At 41.1% G+C, this 21,092-nt stretch overlaps 1 protein-coding gene and 1 pseudogene across 1 annotated transcript in view; one reads left to right on the top strand and one right to left on the bottom strand.

Moving 5' to 3' along the window:
* Positions 1 to 21,092, bottom strand: part of SHC4 (SHC adaptor protein 4) — a 133,164-nt gene that overhangs the window by 10,676 nt on the left and 101,396 nt on the right. The window contains exons 7-10 of the mRNA XM_066342073.1: positions 17,216 to 17,339; positions 15,547 to 15,718; positions 12,062 to 12,122; positions 5,256 to 5,435 (exon numbers count right to left, since the gene is read on the bottom strand). Of these exons, the coding sequence (XP_066198170.1) occupies positions 5,256 to 5,435; positions 12,062 to 12,122; positions 15,547 to 15,718; positions 17,216 to 17,339 (537 nt within the window). The remainder of the gene's footprint in view (positions 1 to 5,255; positions 5,436 to 12,061; positions 12,123 to 15,546; positions 15,719 to 17,215; positions 17,340 to 21,092) is intronic.
* On the top strand, positions 12,891 to 13,662 carry LOC136375908 (phosducin-like protein 3 pseudogene; annotated as a pseudogene).

Genomic DNA, 21,092 nt, shown 5'->3' with positions numbered 1-21,092 from the left:
CCACTCTACTTGTTCAACCACAAAGGTCATCAGAAGATAACAAGACTATCAGGATGATATACAGCAGCTCCAGAAGTAATAACATAAAATTCTTATGTCTGAATCCAGGTAAAAGTCATATGTTTATTAAGGCAAATTAACTAGGAAAATAACCATAAAAATCAGACTGTCTTTTTAAATGCAAAGAACCTTTTGCAGAGAAACCAGGTTTCACCTTTATAAATAAAGGGGTGTTTACATGTCCTTATGCAGGGATCTCACAAATGAAAAGTCCTGAGTGCTACACCTTAGGACAATCCTGTGAAGTTATTGATATAGGAAACCAGCACTCTGTGGACATAATCCAGTTCTCCTGTTAGTATGTTATAGTTTTGTCCCTGCTTAAGAACTTCTCACTATATAACACAATTATAATGCAGCATTCACAAATATATCTTTTAAAAACATCTTTAGTCTATATCTAGTGTGTATAAATATTTCTACAATCAGGTCTTTCTATTGTTGCCAGAAAAAGCCTGAAGTAATGTGTCTAGATTTGATAAGTAATTGTTATAGTTGATCTTAGTGCCGCCTGTTTTCAGCCATAATGGAGAACTTCTGATGAGCAGCTGTGTGCATGTTTATGTATGGGAGGGAAAGTGTTTGTGCAAGCATGGAGAAGAATGCACACACATCTTAGTGCATAATGGCTTTCAGTTTATTCTGAGATTATGGTGTAGAGCTTTCAGACAATGATATAACAAAAGAAAAACAGACATTATATCATCTCGCAGAGGCAACAGATCCTGCGCCAGCCAGAAGATCTGGACAATATTTTCCTAACACTGTTTCCCAAATTAACACAGGGACAAGATACACTGTACTAGAAGATTTAAATCATCCAAACATTTGCTGAAAATCTAATTCTACTGAAAGAGAATATCTCACAGACTTTTGTAAATTTTTGTTTTACTTTTCGAAATTACACGTGCTAATTCTTTTAAGTCTTGGAAAAACAAAGAAAATTAATCACCCATGGTCCTATCACCAAATAGAACCACTCTTAACACAGTGGTGTATTATCTTTTACATTGGTCCTTTCCTTACATAGTATTAACTTTGAGAAAAATAATATACTTAATATACTGGCGTAGAACAGACAAATGGACCAATAGAAAAAAGTATTCGCATATATAAAAGTCTCAGAAACAGATTCACATATATAGAAGACTGTGTTATAATAGAGATTGGCATTAAAGAAAGAAGACATTATTTAGTCAACTGAAGACACTGAAAATTAAATCCATTACACAGATAATGTTGTTAGACCCTCTACCTCATATAAAATATAAATTTCAAGTGGAATAAATACTTTATTAGAGAAATAAAGCAATAAAGTTGATAGAAGAAACTGTAGTAGAATTGGTAAAGAGGAGAAAAAATTTAATCCAAAACAAAATAGAAGGAAAATGTAAAGATAAACATGAAAATCAATGAAACAGAACATAAAACTCAATAAAGAAAAAGGAAACCAAAATTTGAGTATTTTGGAAAAATCAATTAAATTAAATAAACCTCAGTGAACATCAATCAAAAAGAGAGAGAGAATACAGAAAATACCAATAACAAGAAAGAAAGAAAGCATCCCTCAGGCAATAAGAGGATAATAAAGAAATATTCTGCATCACTGACTCAGAGAATAACGCAAAATCCTACTAAATTTTTCAGTAAATTATATCACCAAGAAAACCACAACCTCTTCCGGTCTCTGGCTTTTTGGCCTCTAAAGCAAATGCCAATCTCTCAAGCCCACACCAACAAGAAATAGGCTGTAAAAGTTGTGAAACCCCCAAGAAAGGCACATTCTCCAACACCTACTTTAAATGTACACTTGGAGGATAATGGCAGGAACATCCCAGAAAGCCCAGTCCCAGCCCACAGGTAACAATAGACAAGGAGGTCCTCTCCTGAAGTGGAACCAGAGTCCAAGCAAATCGTCTTCTACTTACAGCTCAGGGAGCCTTTACAATGACTGCCTGGCAGGGTTTGGTAATCCTAGAAACCAGTGGCCACTGTGTATGAGGAAACGAGTGAGAGAGAAAGAGAGATATTTGTTGTTCCACTTATTTATGCATTCATCCGTTGATACTTGTATGCGCCCTGAGTAGGGATCAAATCCACAACATTGGTGAATGAAGACAACACTAACCACCCTGTCAGGGCCCATATTTCTAATATGTTTTTGCTCTGAGAAGTTCATGACATGGAAGCTATCAAGTGAGTAGTCTTATAAAGTTACTTTTAAACCTGAGGTCCCCAAACTTTATTTCAAAAAGCTGTCCCTCTAGCAAATCTACCTTGTCCACACAGATATACTACACTGTAGTTAAGTTCACTTCAGGATCTGAATTTATTGCATATCCCATTATCGATGGCACAAGATGCCCTCTGTGATGGATGCAAAGATACACTACCCAGATCCCCCTTCAAGGAAGGACCAAGTGCCCTAGGCATCAGCAGCCAGCCTCCAGCTAACCATCCCTTCAGGGTCTACTGCAGCTACAAAGAGCTGCCTTACCCTCAGCAAGCCCTCCTGCAGTCCACATCCAAAGACTGAGATAAGTGGGCCCAACATGTGGCAAATAAAACAGAGTCTATATGCTCTCTGCAGGGTTGGCTCAGGCCTACGTGGTAGCTCCATTTCTCCTTCTACCCAAGACTGCTTCCTATCTCTCCCTTCCTGACAACTGATCCCAATGAAGACCCTTCAATGACAAGCCCTATCTCGGTGTCTTCTTCCAGAGAACCCAACAGGGATGTTTGCAAGCCAAAAGTGATCTTGAAGAATTTGCAAGAAAATGGTTCATTTGTCACCTGGCTGGCAATAAGGACCTTTGTTCCTTAGTCTAGCGAGTTAAGGTGATCTGGTTAACCAAGGCTTAGCAAAATCTCCTTGTAAATTTTGTCTTGCCATCTGGCCATGCTAGCTGTAAAGGTGCCCTTGGCAGTTCCGGAAAGGCTTCCTGGGCTAGTGAAAGGACTTGGTCAGCGACAGGTCCTCCATCTTTGGAATGAACCAAATTTGACACCAAGCCAATCTCGGAACCCAACAAACTTCACTATTTACAAAAGGCATGTTTTGTTTATTTGTATTTCAGTTGATTGTAGCTTGTTTTTTCTTTTATTTATTTATGTTACTGTTTACACATTTATCCTTGGAAATGATTTGGCAAGAGAGTGATGTATTTTAAGATTAAGTAACATTTTATTGTTTTTATTCACAGTATATGGTTTAAAAAAAAATAGAGCCATCTTATTTTGCTGCTGTATAGACAACTTACCAAGGGTAATTTTTAAACAAATACAATTAACACCATCAATAAACAGAACTGAAATCATGGCCATTGCTCCTCATGCAAACAAATTCAAAATTATCTTCTGGCTTTAACAGTACTTCCTTCAGCAAGAGCACACAGCAGAAATGCTTACTTAAAACCAAAATCCCAAAATGTTGAATTCCATTAACATTACCACAAAGTTCTGTTAATAATTATGTTATTAACAGTTATTATGGAAAGGGATTGAGATTAGAAAGAATCCTATTAGCCCCCTGAAAATAATGCAAAAGAAATAGCCTTCTTTAAAATGAAAGACAATGGCCTAACCAGATATTGGCACAGTGGATAGAACGTCAACATGGGATGCTGAGGACCCAGGTTCAAAACCCCAAGGTCGCCAGCTTGAACACAAGTTCGCCAGCTTGAGCGCAGGGTTGCCGGCTTGAGCATGGGATCATAGATATGACCCCAAGGTTGCTGGCTTGAGCAAAGGGTCAAGGCACGTATGAGAAACAACCAATGAACACTAAAGTGAAGTAACTACAAGTTGATGCTTCTTATCTCTCTCCCTTTTTGTCTGCCTGTCTCTCTCTCACTCTCACTCTGTCTCTCTCTCTTGCTCTTTCACTAAAAAATAAAATAAAACAATAAAAATAAGTAAAAAATAAAGGAGAGACAATAGTGAGTTGAATAGTAACCCCAAAAGGATAGGTTCAAATCTTAACCTGCTATACCTGTGAATGCGACCTAATTTGAAAAAAGAGTCTTTGCAGATGTCATTAATGACCTCAAAATGAGATTCTTCTGGATTTCGGTTGACTCTAAGTTCAGAGACTATTGTCTTATAAAAGAAAGAAGGAGCCTGACCAGGTGGTGGCGCAGTGGATAGAGCGTCAGACTGGGATGCGGAAGAACCCAGGTTCAAGACCCCAAGGTCGCCAGCTTGAGCGCGGGCTCATCTGGCTTGAGCAAAGAGCTCACCAGCTTGGACCCAAGGTCGCTGGCTCCATCAGGGGGTTACTCGGTCTGCTGAAGGCCCGCGGTCAAGGCACATGTGAGAAAGCAATCAATGAACAACTAAGAAGTTGCAACACGCAACGAGAAACTGATGATTGATGCTTCTCATCTCTCTCTGTTCCTGTCTGTCTGTCCCTGTCTATCTCTGCCTCTGTAAAAAAAAAAAAAAAAAAAAAAAAGAAAAGAAAAGAAATATATGTGACTGTCCTTTAAAAAAAAAAAAGAAAGAAAGAAGGAGGGAGATTTGAGACACAGGGGTGAAGGACATGTGGAGATTGAACAGATATTGGAGTGAATCTACAAGCCAGGGAACTAGGAAAAAACAAAACAGCTTCTTCTCCAGAGCTTTCAGAAGAAGCCAGCCAGCTAACTAACACACTGATGAAGGACCTCTGGCCTGCCTGACCAGGTGGTGTGCAGTGGATAGAGTGTCGGACTGGGAGACGAAAGACCCAGGTTCGAAACCCCAAGCTCAACCAGCTTGAGCACGGGCTCACCAGTTTGAGTGTGGAATCATAGACATGACCCCATGGTCACTGGCTTGAGCCCAAAGGTTGCTGGCTTGAAGCCCAAGGTCGCTGGCTTGAGCAAGGGGTCACTCGCTCTGCTGTAGTCCCCCGGTCAAGGCACACATGAGAAAGCAATCAATGAACAACTATGCAGCTGCAATGAAGAATTGATGCTTCTCATCTCTCTGCCTTCCTGTCTGTCCCTATCTGTTCTTCTCTCTGTCTTTCTCTGTCTCCATCACTAAAATTAAAATAAAATAAAGTAAAATAAATAAAATAAAATAATAAAATAATGACCTATGGCCTCCAGGACTGGGAAACAATACATTCCTGTTCTTTTAAGACGCCCAGTTTGCGGGTCATTTGCTACCGCACCCACAGGAAACAATACAGACAGAAAGCAACTACTTACTTTCACGATGCCACTGGTCCCCCAGTGGCTGCGCTGAGCTTTGATTTCTGGCAGAGCCGAGTGTACTCTGAAGAGCCTGCGTGTTAATGTAGCAAGGGTCATCGAAGAGATCCATTCGACACATGTGCTTCATCAGTGAGGTGTCTCTTTGGGACCGCACTCCTCTCTCATGGGCATTACCTGTAGTGATTAGTGTGATCAGTGTATCATGCTTTGCTTTGTAAACAAAATCATATTTGAGTCTAGAATTGATAAAAACCAAAAAGCTACCACTACCCCCTATAAGGATTGAATACAGACTTTGAGATTTCAGCTGTAAAAATAAGGTAAGCTCTGGTCTTTGTGGAAAAGCTCCCTTTCGACGGTCTCCTTGCCCCACTGCTTCAACAACAGATAGAATAGGAGCAAGGAGGTCCCAAAGAACAGCCAGGGAGGAAAAGGGCCGGCTGTCCAGCAAACAGCACAAACACGCAGGCAACACTGCTCAGGGCTCCAGTCCAAGAACCAAGAAAACACACATGCCACAGAGAATTCCTGAATATCAATTATTTAAACTCCTTAGTAAAAGAAGTCATTACTTGATTTAAAATGAATAAGAACAGGAAGTCTGTCTTCTCTCTATGCCCAAAGTTCCCTTCTGCCCAGCTCAACCTCGCAGCAACTGCTGATGTTTACTCCATTATTTAACAGAAAGAACTCACTCCTCAGGTTGCCTCCTTCCCTGACTCTGCCTCCACCCCCACCCATTCCATTCTGCACATTATAGCCAAAATGATCTTTTGAGAACTGAAAATCTGATCAGTTCTCAGAGGTTCAAAACCCTGTCATTCCTTCCCAGTGCATCTTCAGATGAAACTCAAAGTCTTCAACTTAGACTTACTCCTGGTCACCCAGCTCCCCTTCTCCGGTCTTTCTCCTTCCCAGCGTCTGCCTGGGCTCACTTTGGCCTTCTTGCAGTATGATCTCCACCATAACGCCCATCTTCTCTGATTGACATGCTCTTCTCTCCCCTCCTCCATCATCCTCACCCTTCAGGTGTCAGTTTAAACATCACTTTCTCAAGAGAGCCTTCTCTGACCTCCTCAGATGAGGCTATGTCTCTCTGCTTTCCTAGCAGTCTGTATTTTACCTCTGAAGCCCGTATCACAAGAGTAATACATTCTGTTGTTTATGTTATTATTTTTTAAGGTATGAATTACATTAGACTGCATGACCCATGAAGACAGGGATCCTGTCTGTCTTGTTTATGGCTGCAACTCCTATTCCTAGCACATAGGAACCTGGCACATTTTATGCCTGGCACATAAAAGGAGATCAACAAACAGTTATTAGATTAATGGATATTAGAACCATATTTCAAGATAGGATATTTTTGCTCTTCTGTTGAAACTAGTACATTTACAGTTTTGGCCATGTGTGCTACAAGCTCAGCATGAGGCTGTGTGTGAAGCAGTGGCCTTGACATTCCATCCTCCCAGCACAACACAACATCAGTCCTCTTGTTTCAGTCATTAAACCCCCAGGACCGACTTCATTTTGGATTTCACATCATGGTGAATAGTGTTATGATTTTTATAATGTATAGTATGAAAACCCAAAAGTACACCAAACAGAGGAACCCCAGGCAGAAGACAACAAACTCCTGCTCCTCCCTGACACCCTATCTGTCTGTCAGTGATCATGTCACTTCGTGCCATGTCATATTCTGTATATGGGATACCCTGAGGGAAAAGTGGGATTCCTACAGAGGGAGGGGTTGACAAGGAACCTCATTTGTCTGTAGCATTTAGCAAAACCCAACAGTTTCCATTTGCTTAAGTGGATTTATGAAGTTTATTACTTAGTTTAAAATAAACTTAGTTTCACAAATGGATAAATGGCTTAAAAAGTTGCTGCGAATAAATCAAGCATTGAAGATCATTTTTCTTAGTATAAACTCCGTCTTAGCTCATAAATAAGAATAATCAACATCCGAGCTTCCACCTAGCAAGCGTTAAAATTATTAAGATTTGAAATGTGGATTAGGGCCCTGACTGGTTGGCTCAGTGGTAGAGCATCAGCCTGGTGTATGGTTGTCCTGGTTTCGAATCCTGGTCAGAGCACACAGAAGTGACCACCTTCTTCTCCCCCCCTCAACTCCCCCCATCTCTTTCTTGCTCACTCTCTCTCCCCTTCCCACAGCTATGGCTCAATTGACTCAAGCGCATCAGCCCCAGGTGCTGAGGATGGCTCCCTGGAGCCTCCACCTCAGGAGCTAAAAATAGCTCAGCTGGGAGCATGGCCCCAGATGGGCAGAGCGTCAGCTCCAGACGGGAGTAGCCAGGTGGATCCTAGTCTGGGCACATGCAGGAGTCTCTCTATCTCCTCTCCTCTCATTTGCAAAAAGAAGGAAAAAATAAAAAAAGAAATGTGGATTTATGTGAATTAAAAAAATTTTTTTTAAAGATTTTACTCATTTTAGAGAGAGGAGAGAGAGAAGGAGGAAGAAGCAGGAAGCATCAACTCCCATATGTGCCTTGACCAGACAAGCCCAAGGTTCCAAACTGGCAACCTCAGTGTTCCAGGTCAATGCTTTACTCACTGCGCCACCACAAGTCAGGCTGAATTTATGTTAATTTTATCAATAAATACTTTGAATATGTATCTGGCCTGGAGATATTATCTGATAGTATTCAGCCGATATAATTAGCAAGACTTTTTAAAAATATTTATCATTAATTCTAACTTTGAAATTTTCTTGTTTTGTGTTTTTTATACATGCATACTATATTAGTATATGTGTCTATAACTTATACATGATTGAATTATTATTTATTTAGGAATGCCTGCTCATAAAAATGTACTGAAAGTGGAATATAATCAAAAATGTTCAAATGGACCTGACTTTAGACCCCTGTGTTACCTCTATTTCTGTGGCCTGAGGCATGTTACTTAACCTCTCTAAGTGTCAGTGTTTGTATTTGTAAAATGGGAGTACCTCATTTCTAATGCGGTTGTGAGATGAAATGAAAGGATGTGGATGAGACACTCACTGAGCACAGTGCTGCCTCCTAGCAGGCATTCAATAAATAGTTCCTATCAGTGCTCAGTTGTGTGTCTATCTGTCCATCGATGGTAAGCTTCTGCATCTGATGCTTATCTCTTGCTGTAATATTCTCCCAGTCCCTTTCTTCATCTATCATGTCTATTTATCCTTTATGGTTCTTCTCTGAATCCACCTCCTTCAGGAAGCCTTCCCCTAAATTCTTCCCTCCCCCAGACTGGGGAAGGTGCCATTCTCTGATGTATTGTCAGTATCTGTTTACTCGTCTGTCTCCCCATTGAGACTACAAATTCCTTGAGTCTTCATGGAGAGACAAGAATACACTTATCTGTGTCTCTTCTGCATCTTCAAGGCCTGGTAGAAAGCAGATGCTCAAAAGAAAAATGTTTGTCAGCTGAATGAACAGATGACTGAGTGTCTACCCAGTCTGACCCCACCATGTGCTAAAGACCCTGAGCCAACCTTTGGCACAGGGCGCTGACTCATCGGCCCCTGGCAGAGCACTGACATGAGCTGACCACATCAACTTGCCATCCCAAGGACTGCACCAAAGTGCCCATGGCTATACTCAGTCTCTATTGAAAACTCCCATTCCCTTTTTTCTAATGTGCCATTACATTTAAGTCAGCACTGTTGTCTTAATTTAAAAAAAAAAAAAAGGAAAAGGAAAAGGATACCTCACCCTGTACCCAAATTTAAAACCTTCCTAGGGTGGAGGGTGTGGTTGATGGGAATTAACCACACATGCCAGCCATTGTGCATTCCCAAGGTTTGTTGTGCCAAGTATCACTCTGAGAACCTATACAACCAGCCTAAAAAAAGATTTGTGGCGGAAAATAAATATATGCATAGTTGTGTATACTGTAAGAAACAGAGTTTTTAAGTGCAAGCCCTTAGAGTTTATGGGAATTTAACATCTTTTTGATTAAAAATACCAACATTTCCATTTTAACTTCAAGGCTGGGGAAACATTATTCTATTTTGCTAATTATTTTTTTCCATAAAATAATTTATTATTAAGGATAGAGATATTTTATACATCTGGCAATAAACACAATTACTGTAACTCCTTCAAGAACCAGAAGCTTATTGCAGTATTTATAACACACCGGAATTCAAGTTTTAGGGCAGCATTTGAATAAACAAATGTCTTGGGATGAAAACGCCAAACCTTGTTGAAAATATATATTTGGGTAGGTGTCTCTTCAATGCTTATGTATGAATCACTGGAAAAAGCCATAAAAATGTCTCTGTGTTATTCTGGCAACTGCTATTGATTTATTCACTGATCAAGGATTTCAGATCATTGTTTAAACATATGCCCAAGTAGTCAGAGGCAGACCCCAAGGTAAGAACACCTGATTTCTGGGTGTCTGTGGATGAAAGGACTGAGTTAGGAAAGTCTTTCTTGTCACAATAGGAAGAACCCCACTTTTCACAGCCCCTGGAACAGGGATTGAGTCTTTCTATCCCCCATGGTTTTAGGGGCTGATGGCTTCCTAGCATTCCGGTTCCCACTGGAAGTAAGGAACCTGCTTTGCTTTCTTTCCCCCCATTGATTGAGAGAGGGGGGAGCATCTGCTGCCATTCCACTTAGTTGTTCCATTTAGTTGTGTACTCATTGATTGCTTCTTAGCCTTGGTGCACCAGGACAACGCTTTATCCACTGAGCAACCCAGCCAGGGCCAGGAAGCTACCTTTTTAAAGAAATAATGTTGTAACTCATGCTGAGCCTACAGGACAATAAATAGTCATTGAGTGAATGGTAGAATAAATGAAGAGTATGAAATAAGAACAGGGCGTGATGATAACTCTAAATCAGCAGTAGAAAATGGTTACAGTACAACAGGGCATATGTGTACATTCCTAACTATTAGGCCCTTGGTTAGGGATTTCCAGAGTAAAGGAAAGGAGGGGGGGAAGAAGGAATTATATAGCTTCTAGGGAGCATAGTTCTGAAAAGACATTTACATTCATCATTAAGTTTTAGTCATATTATTAAAAATCAATTTACAATATAACTAACTTTAAAGAATAGCATGAAATTTTAACTTCTATCAGAAGAAGCCATGTTTTTAAGGAATTTAAATACTGCATTAGCTCACCACTCTACTATTTTTGCAGGTTGGAGGAAGGTGGTAACCATAGCTGTACTGAAAACAATAAATCTTCGTGTTCCCCCATGTATTAAAATAATAAAATTAATAGATTACATTGGCATAATTCCATAAGAAACACAAAAGTATTCTTGGAAGTGAATACCTTCTATATGACAAGCTTCTGCTAACTTAAATAGCCTAAGTGTGGTTATCCAACTCTACCTTCTGTATTATTTATACTGTCTAGTTATCTCCCCCTGTAAAGCTGCAAAACTTTCCTTCCCAAATAAGTAAATAAATACTTTCAACAATTCATAAGAATAAAATGACTACCTGGCAGCATACCTTGTTTTTATGAAAATAAGTAGCATTGGACTGGGATGCTAAGGACCCAGGTTTGAAACCTCAAGGTCGCTGGCTTGAGTGTGGGCTTACCAGCTTGAGTGTGGAGTCGCTGGCTTGAGTGTGGGATCATAAACATGACCTCATGGTCACTGGCTTGAGCCCAAAGGTCACTGGTTTTAGCCCAAAGTTGCTGGCTTGAGCCCAAAGGTAGCTGGCTTGAAGCCCAAGGTCGCTGGTTTGAGCTCAAGGTCGCTGGTTTGAGCTCAAGGTCGCTGGCTTGAGCAAGGGGTCAAGGCACATATGGGAAAGCAGTCAATGAACAACTAAGAAGCTACAATGAAGAATTGATGCTTCTCATCTCTCTCCTTCTTGTCTGGCTGTTCCTATCTGTCCCTCTCTCTGACTATCTCTCTGTCTCTGTAAAAAAAAAAAAAAAAAGGACACAAGCAGTAATAAGACATTTAATGCCCTGGCAAGTCTGGGGTGGTGGGTGGGACCCTAATCGGAACTCTCCCATTTCAGATTTCTTTTTGTTCCCTTTACCAAGCAGAAGGTTTTATCTTAGTACTAATGAATTTGACAAGCATTAATTTTCATATTAGCCTACTGTCTGATCTTCTTTGCGGTGGGAATCTCTGGAAATCTGAGCAGAGAAAGCACCTTCCCAGTGAAAGCTTTCATGACGTCAGAGCAGTGAAAGACCCCATGAGGTGGAACGGTCATTTGGGAGAAGGAGAAGCACAAGCCTCCCAAGTGACACATGTGTGGCATTCTGGGTCTCTCCAGACGTGGGAAGCCCGTCGCTGAAGGAGTATGGGTTTAGTTATACACACCTGCCTTGCTCATGAAGTGTTTAAAAGCAAGGTCCAGGCCCTGGCTGGTTGGCTCAGTAGTAGAGCGTCGGCCTAGCGTGCAGGAGTCCCGGGTTCAATTCCCGGCCAGGGCACACAGGAGAAGCACCCATCTACTTCTCCACCCCTCCCCCTCTCCTTCCTCTGTCTCTCTCTTCCCCTCCCGCAGCCAAGGCTCCATTGGAGCAAAGTTGGCCCAGGCGCTGAGGATGGCTCTATGGCCTCTGTCTCAGGTACTAGAATGGCTCTGGTTGCAACAGAGTGACGCCCTGGATGGGCAGAGCATCGCCCACTGGTGGGCATGCCGGGTGGGTCCCGGTCGGGTGCATGCAGGAGTCTGTCTGACTGCTCCCCGTTTCCAACTTCAGAAAAATACCAAAAAAAAAAAAAAAAAGCAAGGTCCACACAATAGCACATGGCTGAACAGGAGTAAGGCGAGTGGTAGTGGTGAAAGGTGACTGTACCTACCTATGGCTGTGCTCTGCTCCAGATAGTTCTCATACACACCGCTGCACCTCGAGTTTCCAGGCTGTGCGAACAACAGACCATGAGGCATTTACAAACAAAGCATATGTTCCTAAACTTCCACAAAACAAACTGATAATACTCCCAGCAGACAGAGGCGGATTTAACAGCAGGCGCACCGGGCGCACGCCCTGGGCCCCGACTTCTGAAGGACCCCACAAAAAAAGAAAGGAAGACTTGGGGTGGGGCATGTAGACTCTCTTTTGAATAGTGCATTGTTTGGAGCTGCAGAGATCGGGGTGAGGGTCATCAAGGCTGTCACTGAGATACAAGGCTCAAGGACACTGCTTCTGCTGGGAGGTCATATTTCAGGACTCAATTCGAGCCTCAGCAAGCCAGTGTGATCTCCAGGACACTTGTACGGACACTGGCCATTTAGCAAGCCTCTAGCTAACCATGATGTGGCAGATTGGAGCCCTACTCTGCTGATGTTTCTGTCTGGCTCACCTTCAGACTTGAAAATCTCATGTTCTCTTCAGTAACGGAATGGGACCTACTGATGCCTTTGAGAAGGGGCGTCTCTGCTTTAGCTAGATTAATCTGGAAGTTTCATGCAGGAGCATTTGGGGGAATAACATCGGAGACACAGAAGGGGCTTTCAGAATCATCTGAACAAGTGAGGACTAGAACTCAGAAAGATGCAAGAGGAATGGAAAAGGTTGGGTATATTCAAAAGGTATTTTTATGGTAGAATCCTAGGTCTTGAGGACTGAGTTAATACAGGGCTCAGACTGTGAGGAAAACAAGACTGTGGATTACTGAAAGAGTAGCAATGCACAGGAGAGAGCTGAGGGGCCAGGCGCTGCGGCCGGTCTGGGTGAGCTGTTTAAGACAAGACCCCAGCACAGACACTAACTGGGATGACATCTTATGTAAAAGGGGCGTCTGGCCTTCAAAAGAAAGTTTGAACGAACTGGAAAAGGAGGCAGAAGAGGAAGAGCAGCGAGTCCTTCAGCAGTCAGTTATGAAAATAAATGAAAATATGACTTTGAAAGAATTGGAGACTAATAAAGATGAATTTAATAAGGAAGACAAAACAGCCACTGAAATGTACAGGCAGCAGAGACTGGCTGAGCGGAAAGCAACTAAACTGAAGAATAAATCTGGAGAAGTGCTAGAGATGTCAGCAAAGGATTACGTTCAGGAAGTTCCCAAAGCTGGAGAGGGCTTGTGGGTGACCTCGCACCTTTACAAGCGAGGCTTCGCCTCTGTGCCCTGATAAATCCGCACTTCAGTGGGTTTGCCAGGAGGTTTCCTGAGGTTAAGTTTATCAAAGCCATTTCAACAGCCTGCATACCCAATTATCCTGACAGGAATCTGCCCACAGTATTTGTTTACCTTGAAGGTGATATCAAGGCTCAATTCATTGGACCTCTAATGTTTGGTGGCATGAACCTGACAATAATGAACGGGATTGGAAACTGTGTCTGGAGCACTCAAGACAGACCTGGAGGCAAACCCTAAGAAACCAACTGAAGACGCCTGTGTCCTCGGTGCAATGCCCCGCCCCCATGAGGAGGAGCAGCAATGCAGAGCACAGCTGAGGCTGTGCCAGGGTAATGTGCTGAACATTCGTGATGTGACAAATCATCTGCATTTTTTTTTTGTATTTTTGTATTTTTCTGAAGCTGGAAACGGGGATAGACAGTCAGACAGACTGCACCCGACCGGGATCCACCGGCACGCCCACCAGGGGGCAACGCTCTGCCCACCAGGGGGCGATGCTCTGCCCCTCCAGGGCGTCGCTCTGTCGCGACCAGAGCCACTCTAGCGCCTGGGGCAGAGGCCAAGGAGCCATCTCCAGCGCCCAGGCCATCTTTGCTCCAATGGAGCCTTGGCTGTGGGAGGGGAAGAGAGAGACAGAGAGGAAGGCGAGGGGGGAGGGGTGGAGAAGCAGATGGGCGCTTCTCCTGTGTGCCCTGGCCGGGAATCGAACCCGGGACTCTACCACTGAGCCAACCGGCCAGGGCCTCATCTGCATTTTTTAAAAAGGAAAAAATAGGAATGAATCCTTTGGTTTTTAGCCTTTTATAATTACATTTCAAATCTCACACAGATTTCAGAACTAATCATTGCTAGGAATCCTACTGAATTTCTCAGAACTCTTTTTAAATTAATAACATTTCCTTTAAAAAAAAAAACAGCAAAAATTTTTAAATAAAGAGTAGCAATGCCATATTTAACATGATGTCCGCAATCTGGTTTGCGGCCAAAAGGCTCAGTTCAATCTTGATATAAACAAGCAACGTAATGTTTGTGGCATTGTAGCTAGAGAGCGAGGTAAGAGCTGGCAACAGAGAAGCCAGAGAAGCAGACACATAGTGTCAGCCACAGGCGAACTGAGGGCCAAGGGCCATGTCCTGGACAGCGCTCTCATGGTGGTAAGGCAGGGGCTCAGGTTCCTAGGGAAGGCGATGAAAGAATACAAGAGATTCTTGCAACTTACTTTGAAACACATCAAAAATAAGATGGATTGATGGATGATAGATGACTACATAGGATGACAGAGCAAATACAGCAAAATGTTCATTGTATAATATAGATTGGTGAGTATATAAGTATTTACTGTATAATCCTTTCAACTTCTCTGTATGTTTGAAAATATTCATAATAAAAATTGAAAAACATGACAAAAGGAACAAAAACAGCAACTAGAGACATGGAATCAGTGTCACACAATGGAAATGTATCAGAAGCCAACAGAAGAGGCAGCCAACATGGTCAAATAAATGCTGGCGACAAATTTAGAATATTGAAGAAGGAGACAGGTTTAGCAATTAAACCACTGGTAAGAAAAATAAAAATAAAAATAAAAAAAGGTTGACACTGTAAAAGTAAGTTCTATCAAGTTGTCAAATGGAATTCAGATCCTAAAAGTGTAGTATAGATGTGAACACAGAGGTAAAGATAGTTTTTTCTAGAAGTTTGTGGGTAAAAGATGAGGAGATGAAATACTATTAGTTCGGTTGGAGGAACCCAAGTTTATCTGCAGACAGAAGAAAGAACCAGTAGATAGAGAATAAAGACTGAGAAAGAGGTTGATGGACAGAACAAGGGCACAGAGTTGATAGGAAGGGGTGGGACAGGAGCTCAGGGGAAGATTAGCTGTGGAGACAGTAACTAAGGAAGACAAGCAAGGAGAACACAGGAGGAGTTGGAGATGGGAAAGGGCGGAGTTGAGGATAACACACTAGACTGCTCCAGGGTTCCCAGGGAAGTGAGGTGTGAGGTCAGCTGTTGAGGCTGAGATCGGGGAATTAGGAGTAAAAATGATCTACTCCGGGCTCTGTCAATGATTCACTCTCTGGCTCTGTACTGAGAAAAATGATACTTTCTCTAACTAGCATTTGGAAACCCTCAAATTAAGCTCTCTAGTGATAAGGACAGAATTGCACTACTCGTTCCAAAAATAATAAAACATTACTTACCAAATAGCACAACTTTTCACACCGTATGGGGCAGTAAGCCATTTGTTCTGTGGCTTGAACTTTGATCCTCACATCTGAAATACCACCCACAGGGGGCTGCTTTCCTGGTATTTCATTGTAATACTCATGATCTTCCCTCTCTTCAGCATGACTGTCAATATGCACCTCCTCACTGTAAGGGAAAAAAGAATCCCCAAGAGGCTGGGCGGGAATTCAAATGCTGTAGGGGATGCAAAGGGATCAGAACCATGCAAATCATCCCGACAAACTGCATTCATGCTGTAAATTTATAGATGTGCGTGATGTCAAACATCTGGATGGAAGCAGCCGGATAGCGGAGTTGTTTAGATTTCTGTAGACAACTGCAGTGACGTAAGCCAGCCCAGATGCCAAGTGGGATGCTTTTGTGTCTTCTCCCCCAGTAATTAAAAAGATATATACACATATAAATGAACTCCCTCAGTGTAAGACATTGCTGTCAAAAGAATATAAAAATACAAGGTTTTCCTGGATATCTCCAGCATGTTTTGTACCATTTCATAAATGCTTCACTCAAAGAAACTGGAAATATAGGGCAGGGGGGCCTGGCCCAGTTTATTAAAACCAAGATGAAAAAAGTGAAAAAGCTACGGCCAGCTATCTCATCTGCACCAAGCTAAAGGAGTTCATGGGATTCATATAGAAATATTAGAACCATATGTGGCAAGAGGGTGAATTTGTCTAAACATGCATTGTTTTTAAAATTAAAGGAGGGCAAAAAAAAAAAAATGTACTTTTCTTCCAAATTGGACTTAGTAAAAGTTTCTTATGAAAAAGTAAATCGAGTCCTCTCCGATGGAACCGATTACACTGACAACACACACAGTTTTGTTGGATTCATTACATGTCAACAAAATGACAGCACTAAAATGTAAGTGCTGTCTGGAGAAAATTCAACATCTGGCCTTATGGTAACCACTCCTCCATTGCTACCCTCAACCACTTCAGAAAGGGTGATCTCCAAACCCAGGGTTTGTTGGTACACAAAATAACAAATTAGGGGGGGAAATGCACTTAAAAGTGCTGAGAGTCTCGTTTTTTCAGGTGAGAATTCTTCAAGCCAGGGGCCTCGTTGCATTACCCTGGCCTGAAAATGTTCGGCTTTCATTGCAGTCTTTCTGTCTTTAGAAAGAACCACCAGATCCTTGGGTCCCATTGTTTCTTTCCCCGGGCTGCAGTTTAGCTGGATCTGATCTGCTTACACTGCAAACCAACAAACTGACAGGAATTCTTGCAACAGACATTTGGCTCTACTTATTTTGTTCTTCACTCTTGATTTTTAAAAAAATTGGTATGCTTGGGATTTGGAGTTGAAACAAATCTGATAAATCTGTTGATGTTTATTATTTTATGATGCTACTTAATTAATTCATAGTTTTGTATAACATCAGAGAAACGTGGCTGATTCCTTCTCATTTTTAGTGTCTCCTTTAATTTTGTTATAAGTCAAGGGGAAATATCTGGACAAATATGAGTGGAAGAAAAATAGGAAATGTCACTATTTGTGCTGAAACTGTGCCTATTTGTAAGAAGAAAATTACTAATTTCACTTATCAGTTTTAAATGCCATATTGATTTTCAAATTGAACAAAATATAGTAAATCAAATAATTATAGAACTTTTGGCTGACCTTTCACAAGAAGTGCTCAAAGAAGGATTTTTCAAATATTGTTTAAACCGGAGCTCAAAAGCCTGGCCTATGGTACTTATGACATCGTGGGCCATTCCATTGCGGCATTCCAGTATGTGGCAGGCTGCAAAAGGACATTAAAAACATTATAACAAATTTTTGGTGAAAGAAAATTATATAAAGTCAAAACACTTTCAGAACATGAAATGGTAATTGAATAAAAGGGTATAGGTTTACAAGCCCTATTTGGCTCTGAAATGAATGGCATAATAATACTTTATATTTCATATGCATCCAAGAGAAGAAACACTCATATTTTATATCTAAATATCTCAAATCACAAATGTCGGTCTCAAGGCAGGTATTTTGGGCCCACATTTTTATATAAGTAGGATGATTTTTGACTAATATTCAAGTTCAGTGTTAACTCTAGAATTCAATGTCGGAAATGCTTAGGACAGTGATCTGCAGGGAATATGAGGTTTTCAGTCCTGTCCTTGTATGGTATGCTATAGAACATTGAAAAAAAAAGTAACTTTCCAAATCTCCTACCCTCAAAGGGGTAGGAACTACTCATGAAGATAGACAGACGCGTTAGAATACCTCTCCTCTAGCCATCCTTCTGCCCTGTCATCGCTGGCAGTGATGCTTTGGTTAAACTCTATGAAAGAACTATATCAATGAGCATCAAAACCAAGGTTTCGTGAAGATGCCATTACCAGAAGACATTGCAATTTTCATTAGACACTTTCTCTGAGAAGCAGCTACTGGGAAAGGCTAGTTTTCACAAGCAAATTAGAGAAATAAATTGTGAAGGAGGCAAACAACAAAACATCAAAAACAAACTAGTAAATGCTGCTGCTTTATGTGAAAATGGGAGCCTGTGTTCAGGGACTCTCTACCTTAAGAAACATCTTTCTTGCCTTGGTTAGGGGACGGTGTCATGCTTAGGGTCTTGCAATATGAAGAGTTAATTGAATCTGAGGTTTCATAAGAAGGCTTAGAAGGTGTCCTAAGGATGACTTCAAGAGAGAGGCAATGGCTCATGAGAAATTATTAAAAATATATATTGGTTTGTATAGCCTGAACAATTGAGGGATGAGGAAAAGCTTGATAATGGTTAGATATATACAAGAATGTTGTAAAAACTGTCAGCTATTCTCTGAGAATAGGAAAGAATGAAGTGAGGAGCCAAAGAGATGAGCATGGGAAATCAGATCAGATCCTGGGGAAGCATCGTGTTTCTTAGGAACCATAAAGCCAATGCTGGGATACAATACGAAAAGGGATGCCAGAGGAGAGGAGAGATACCTGACTTTATGGAATGACGTAACTGTATTGACTTGGAGGCCTGGTTTTAAGCTTTGCGTTGTCTTGGAAAGACTTTTGTATTTATTTAAAGACTTTTGAATTTATTAAATTCATTCACATCTGACTAAACTTGCAGAGCCTATAATAGTAGGTTCTAGTAGAAACTACAATGGTGTTTCTTAGCCTTATATTGATAATCTTGTCAAGAAATACCAGATAATTGTCATTTCAGATTAGCTTGATGTTTATTTAAAGCAGTGGTCCCCAACCCCCAGGCCGCGGACCAGTACCAGTCCGTGGGCCATTTGGTACTGGTCTGCAGAGAGAGAATAAATAACTTACATTATTTCCGTTTTATTTATATTTAAGTCTGAATGATGTTTTATTTTTAAAAAATGACCAGATTCCCTCTGTTACATCCGTCTAAGACTCACTCTTGATGCTTGTCTCGGTCACGTGATACATTTATCCATCCCACCCTAAAGGCCGGTCCGTGAAAATATTTTCTGACATTAAACCGGTCCGTGGCCCAAAAAATGTTAGGGACAACTGATTTAAAGGATTTCTGTCTTTGAACACTTTTGAAAAAGATGGAGGGCGGGGTACTATTACTAAACCAAACAATGTGAAGGTTTCAAATCTCTAAGAGTTATTGATCATTCCTTACAAATTTGTCCCTTTAAAGAAGAAACTTGGATCCTAAGGTAGATTAAGAGCTCATTACAGTCCTGAAAACCCAGTTGAGAATGTCTATACATTTATATCCTTCTTACCAAAGGAAAATTTTTCATCTATCTTTAGACTGACATTTTATAAAGCCTTTTCTTTTTCTCTATAATAGCTTCACATAGTGACCAATACATATGTGTTTTAAAAATGTTTTGATTGAATAAATACTGATTTCTCTGAATCACATTAATAATTCTACTCTAAGGAATTATCTTCAATGTTATAAAAATAAGACCTACGATGAGCCCCATAGTAGGTCAGGTTCTCACAACACTGAGTGGTACAAATAACTGCATGGCTCATTTGTGGCAATGGTCTCCTCCTTCCTGGTCAGGGTTCCTCTCCTTAAACCTCAAAGAGCCCTTACAGATGTAGCCTCTAGTTGACCTAAAAAAAGTTGTGTTACATTATGATTTTTAAAAATAGGTAATTCACTTGAATTCTTGTTTTTCCTCTCATAAATGCCAGGTCCAATTAAAAATGATGAAAAAGTTCTGGCTGGGTTGCTCAATAGGTTAGAGCAGGGGCAGTCAACCTTTTTATACCTACCGCCCACTTTTGTATCTCTGTTAGTAGTAAAATTTTCTAACCGCCCACTGGTTCAACAGTAATGGTGATTTATAAAGTAGGGAAGTAACTTTTTATAAAATTTATAAAGCAGAGTTATAGCAAGTTAAAGCATATAATAATAATTACTTACCAAGTACTTTATGTTGGATTTTCACTAAGTTTGGCAGAATAAATCTTTATGAAACAACTTACTATAGTTAAGTCTGTCTTTTTATTTATACTTTGGTTGCTCCGCTACTGCCCACCATGAAAGCTGGAACGCCCACTAGTGGGCGGTAGAGACTAGGATGATTTCCACTGGGTTAGAGCATTGATCCAATACACAAAGGTTGCAGGTTCAATTCCCAGTTAGGGGATATAAGAATCAACAAATTAATGCATAAACAAGTAGAACAAGTCGATGTTTCCAATGAATGCATAAACAGAAAACATTAATATTTCTCTTTTTTATTTCCTCTTTCTCTCTAAAAATCAATAAAATTTTTTTAAATGAAAAGACCAGAAATCATATAGAAATAGAGACAAACATTTTTGTCATTTTATTTTTTCTTAGGATCAAGGAGATGTCTAGAAATAAACATGGGGAAGATAATGAAGCAGAAAGTTCAAACATAAATGAATGAATAGATGGATAAATAGATGGAAAAAAGAAAGGAAAGAAGGAAGGGAGGGAGGGAGGAAAAGGGGAAGGGGGGGAGGGAGGGAGGGAGGGAGGGAGGGAGGAAGGAAGGAAGGAAGGAAGGAAGGAAGGAAGGAAGGAAGGAAGGAAGGAAGGAAGGAAGGAAGGAAGGAAGGAAGGAAGGAAAGAAGACTAAAGGTATGCTCCCATGAGAAGGATGAGAACAAGGATGTTTAAAAGGACTTTGTAAAAAGATTCAGGTCCAAGTTGAAGTTCCAATTATGCCACAATCAGTGTGACCCCAAATAAGCTGCTCTACAGCAAGGTCCTCACCTGGCAACTCCCATCTGGGGCTGATGTTCTGCCCATCTTGGGCCATGCTCACAACCAAGCTATTTTTAGTACCTGAGGCTAACGCTCCACAGACCCAACCTCAGTGCCTGTGTTAATGTACTGAAACCAATTGAGCTATGGCTACAGGAGGGGGAGAGAGAGAGAGAGAGAGAAAGAAGAGGGAGGGGAGGGGAAGAGGTAGAGAAGCAGATGGTCACTTCTCCTGTGTGCCCTGACCGGGAATCAGACCCAGGACATCCACACTCCAGGCCAACACTCAACTACTGAGCCAACTGGCCAGGGCCACCTTATAGA

Source organism: Saccopteryx leptura, chromosome 6, assembly GCF_036850995.1.
Source record: "Saccopteryx leptura isolate mSacLep1 chromosome 6, mSacLep1_pri_phased_curated, whole genome shotgun sequence".
In the NCBI taxonomy this organism is placed as follows: domain Eukaryota; kingdom Metazoa; phylum Chordata; class Mammalia; order Chiroptera; family Emballonuridae; genus Saccopteryx; species Saccopteryx leptura.
Note: the sequence above shows the minus strand (reverse complement) of the source record. Positions and strands in the feature narration are given on the sequence as shown.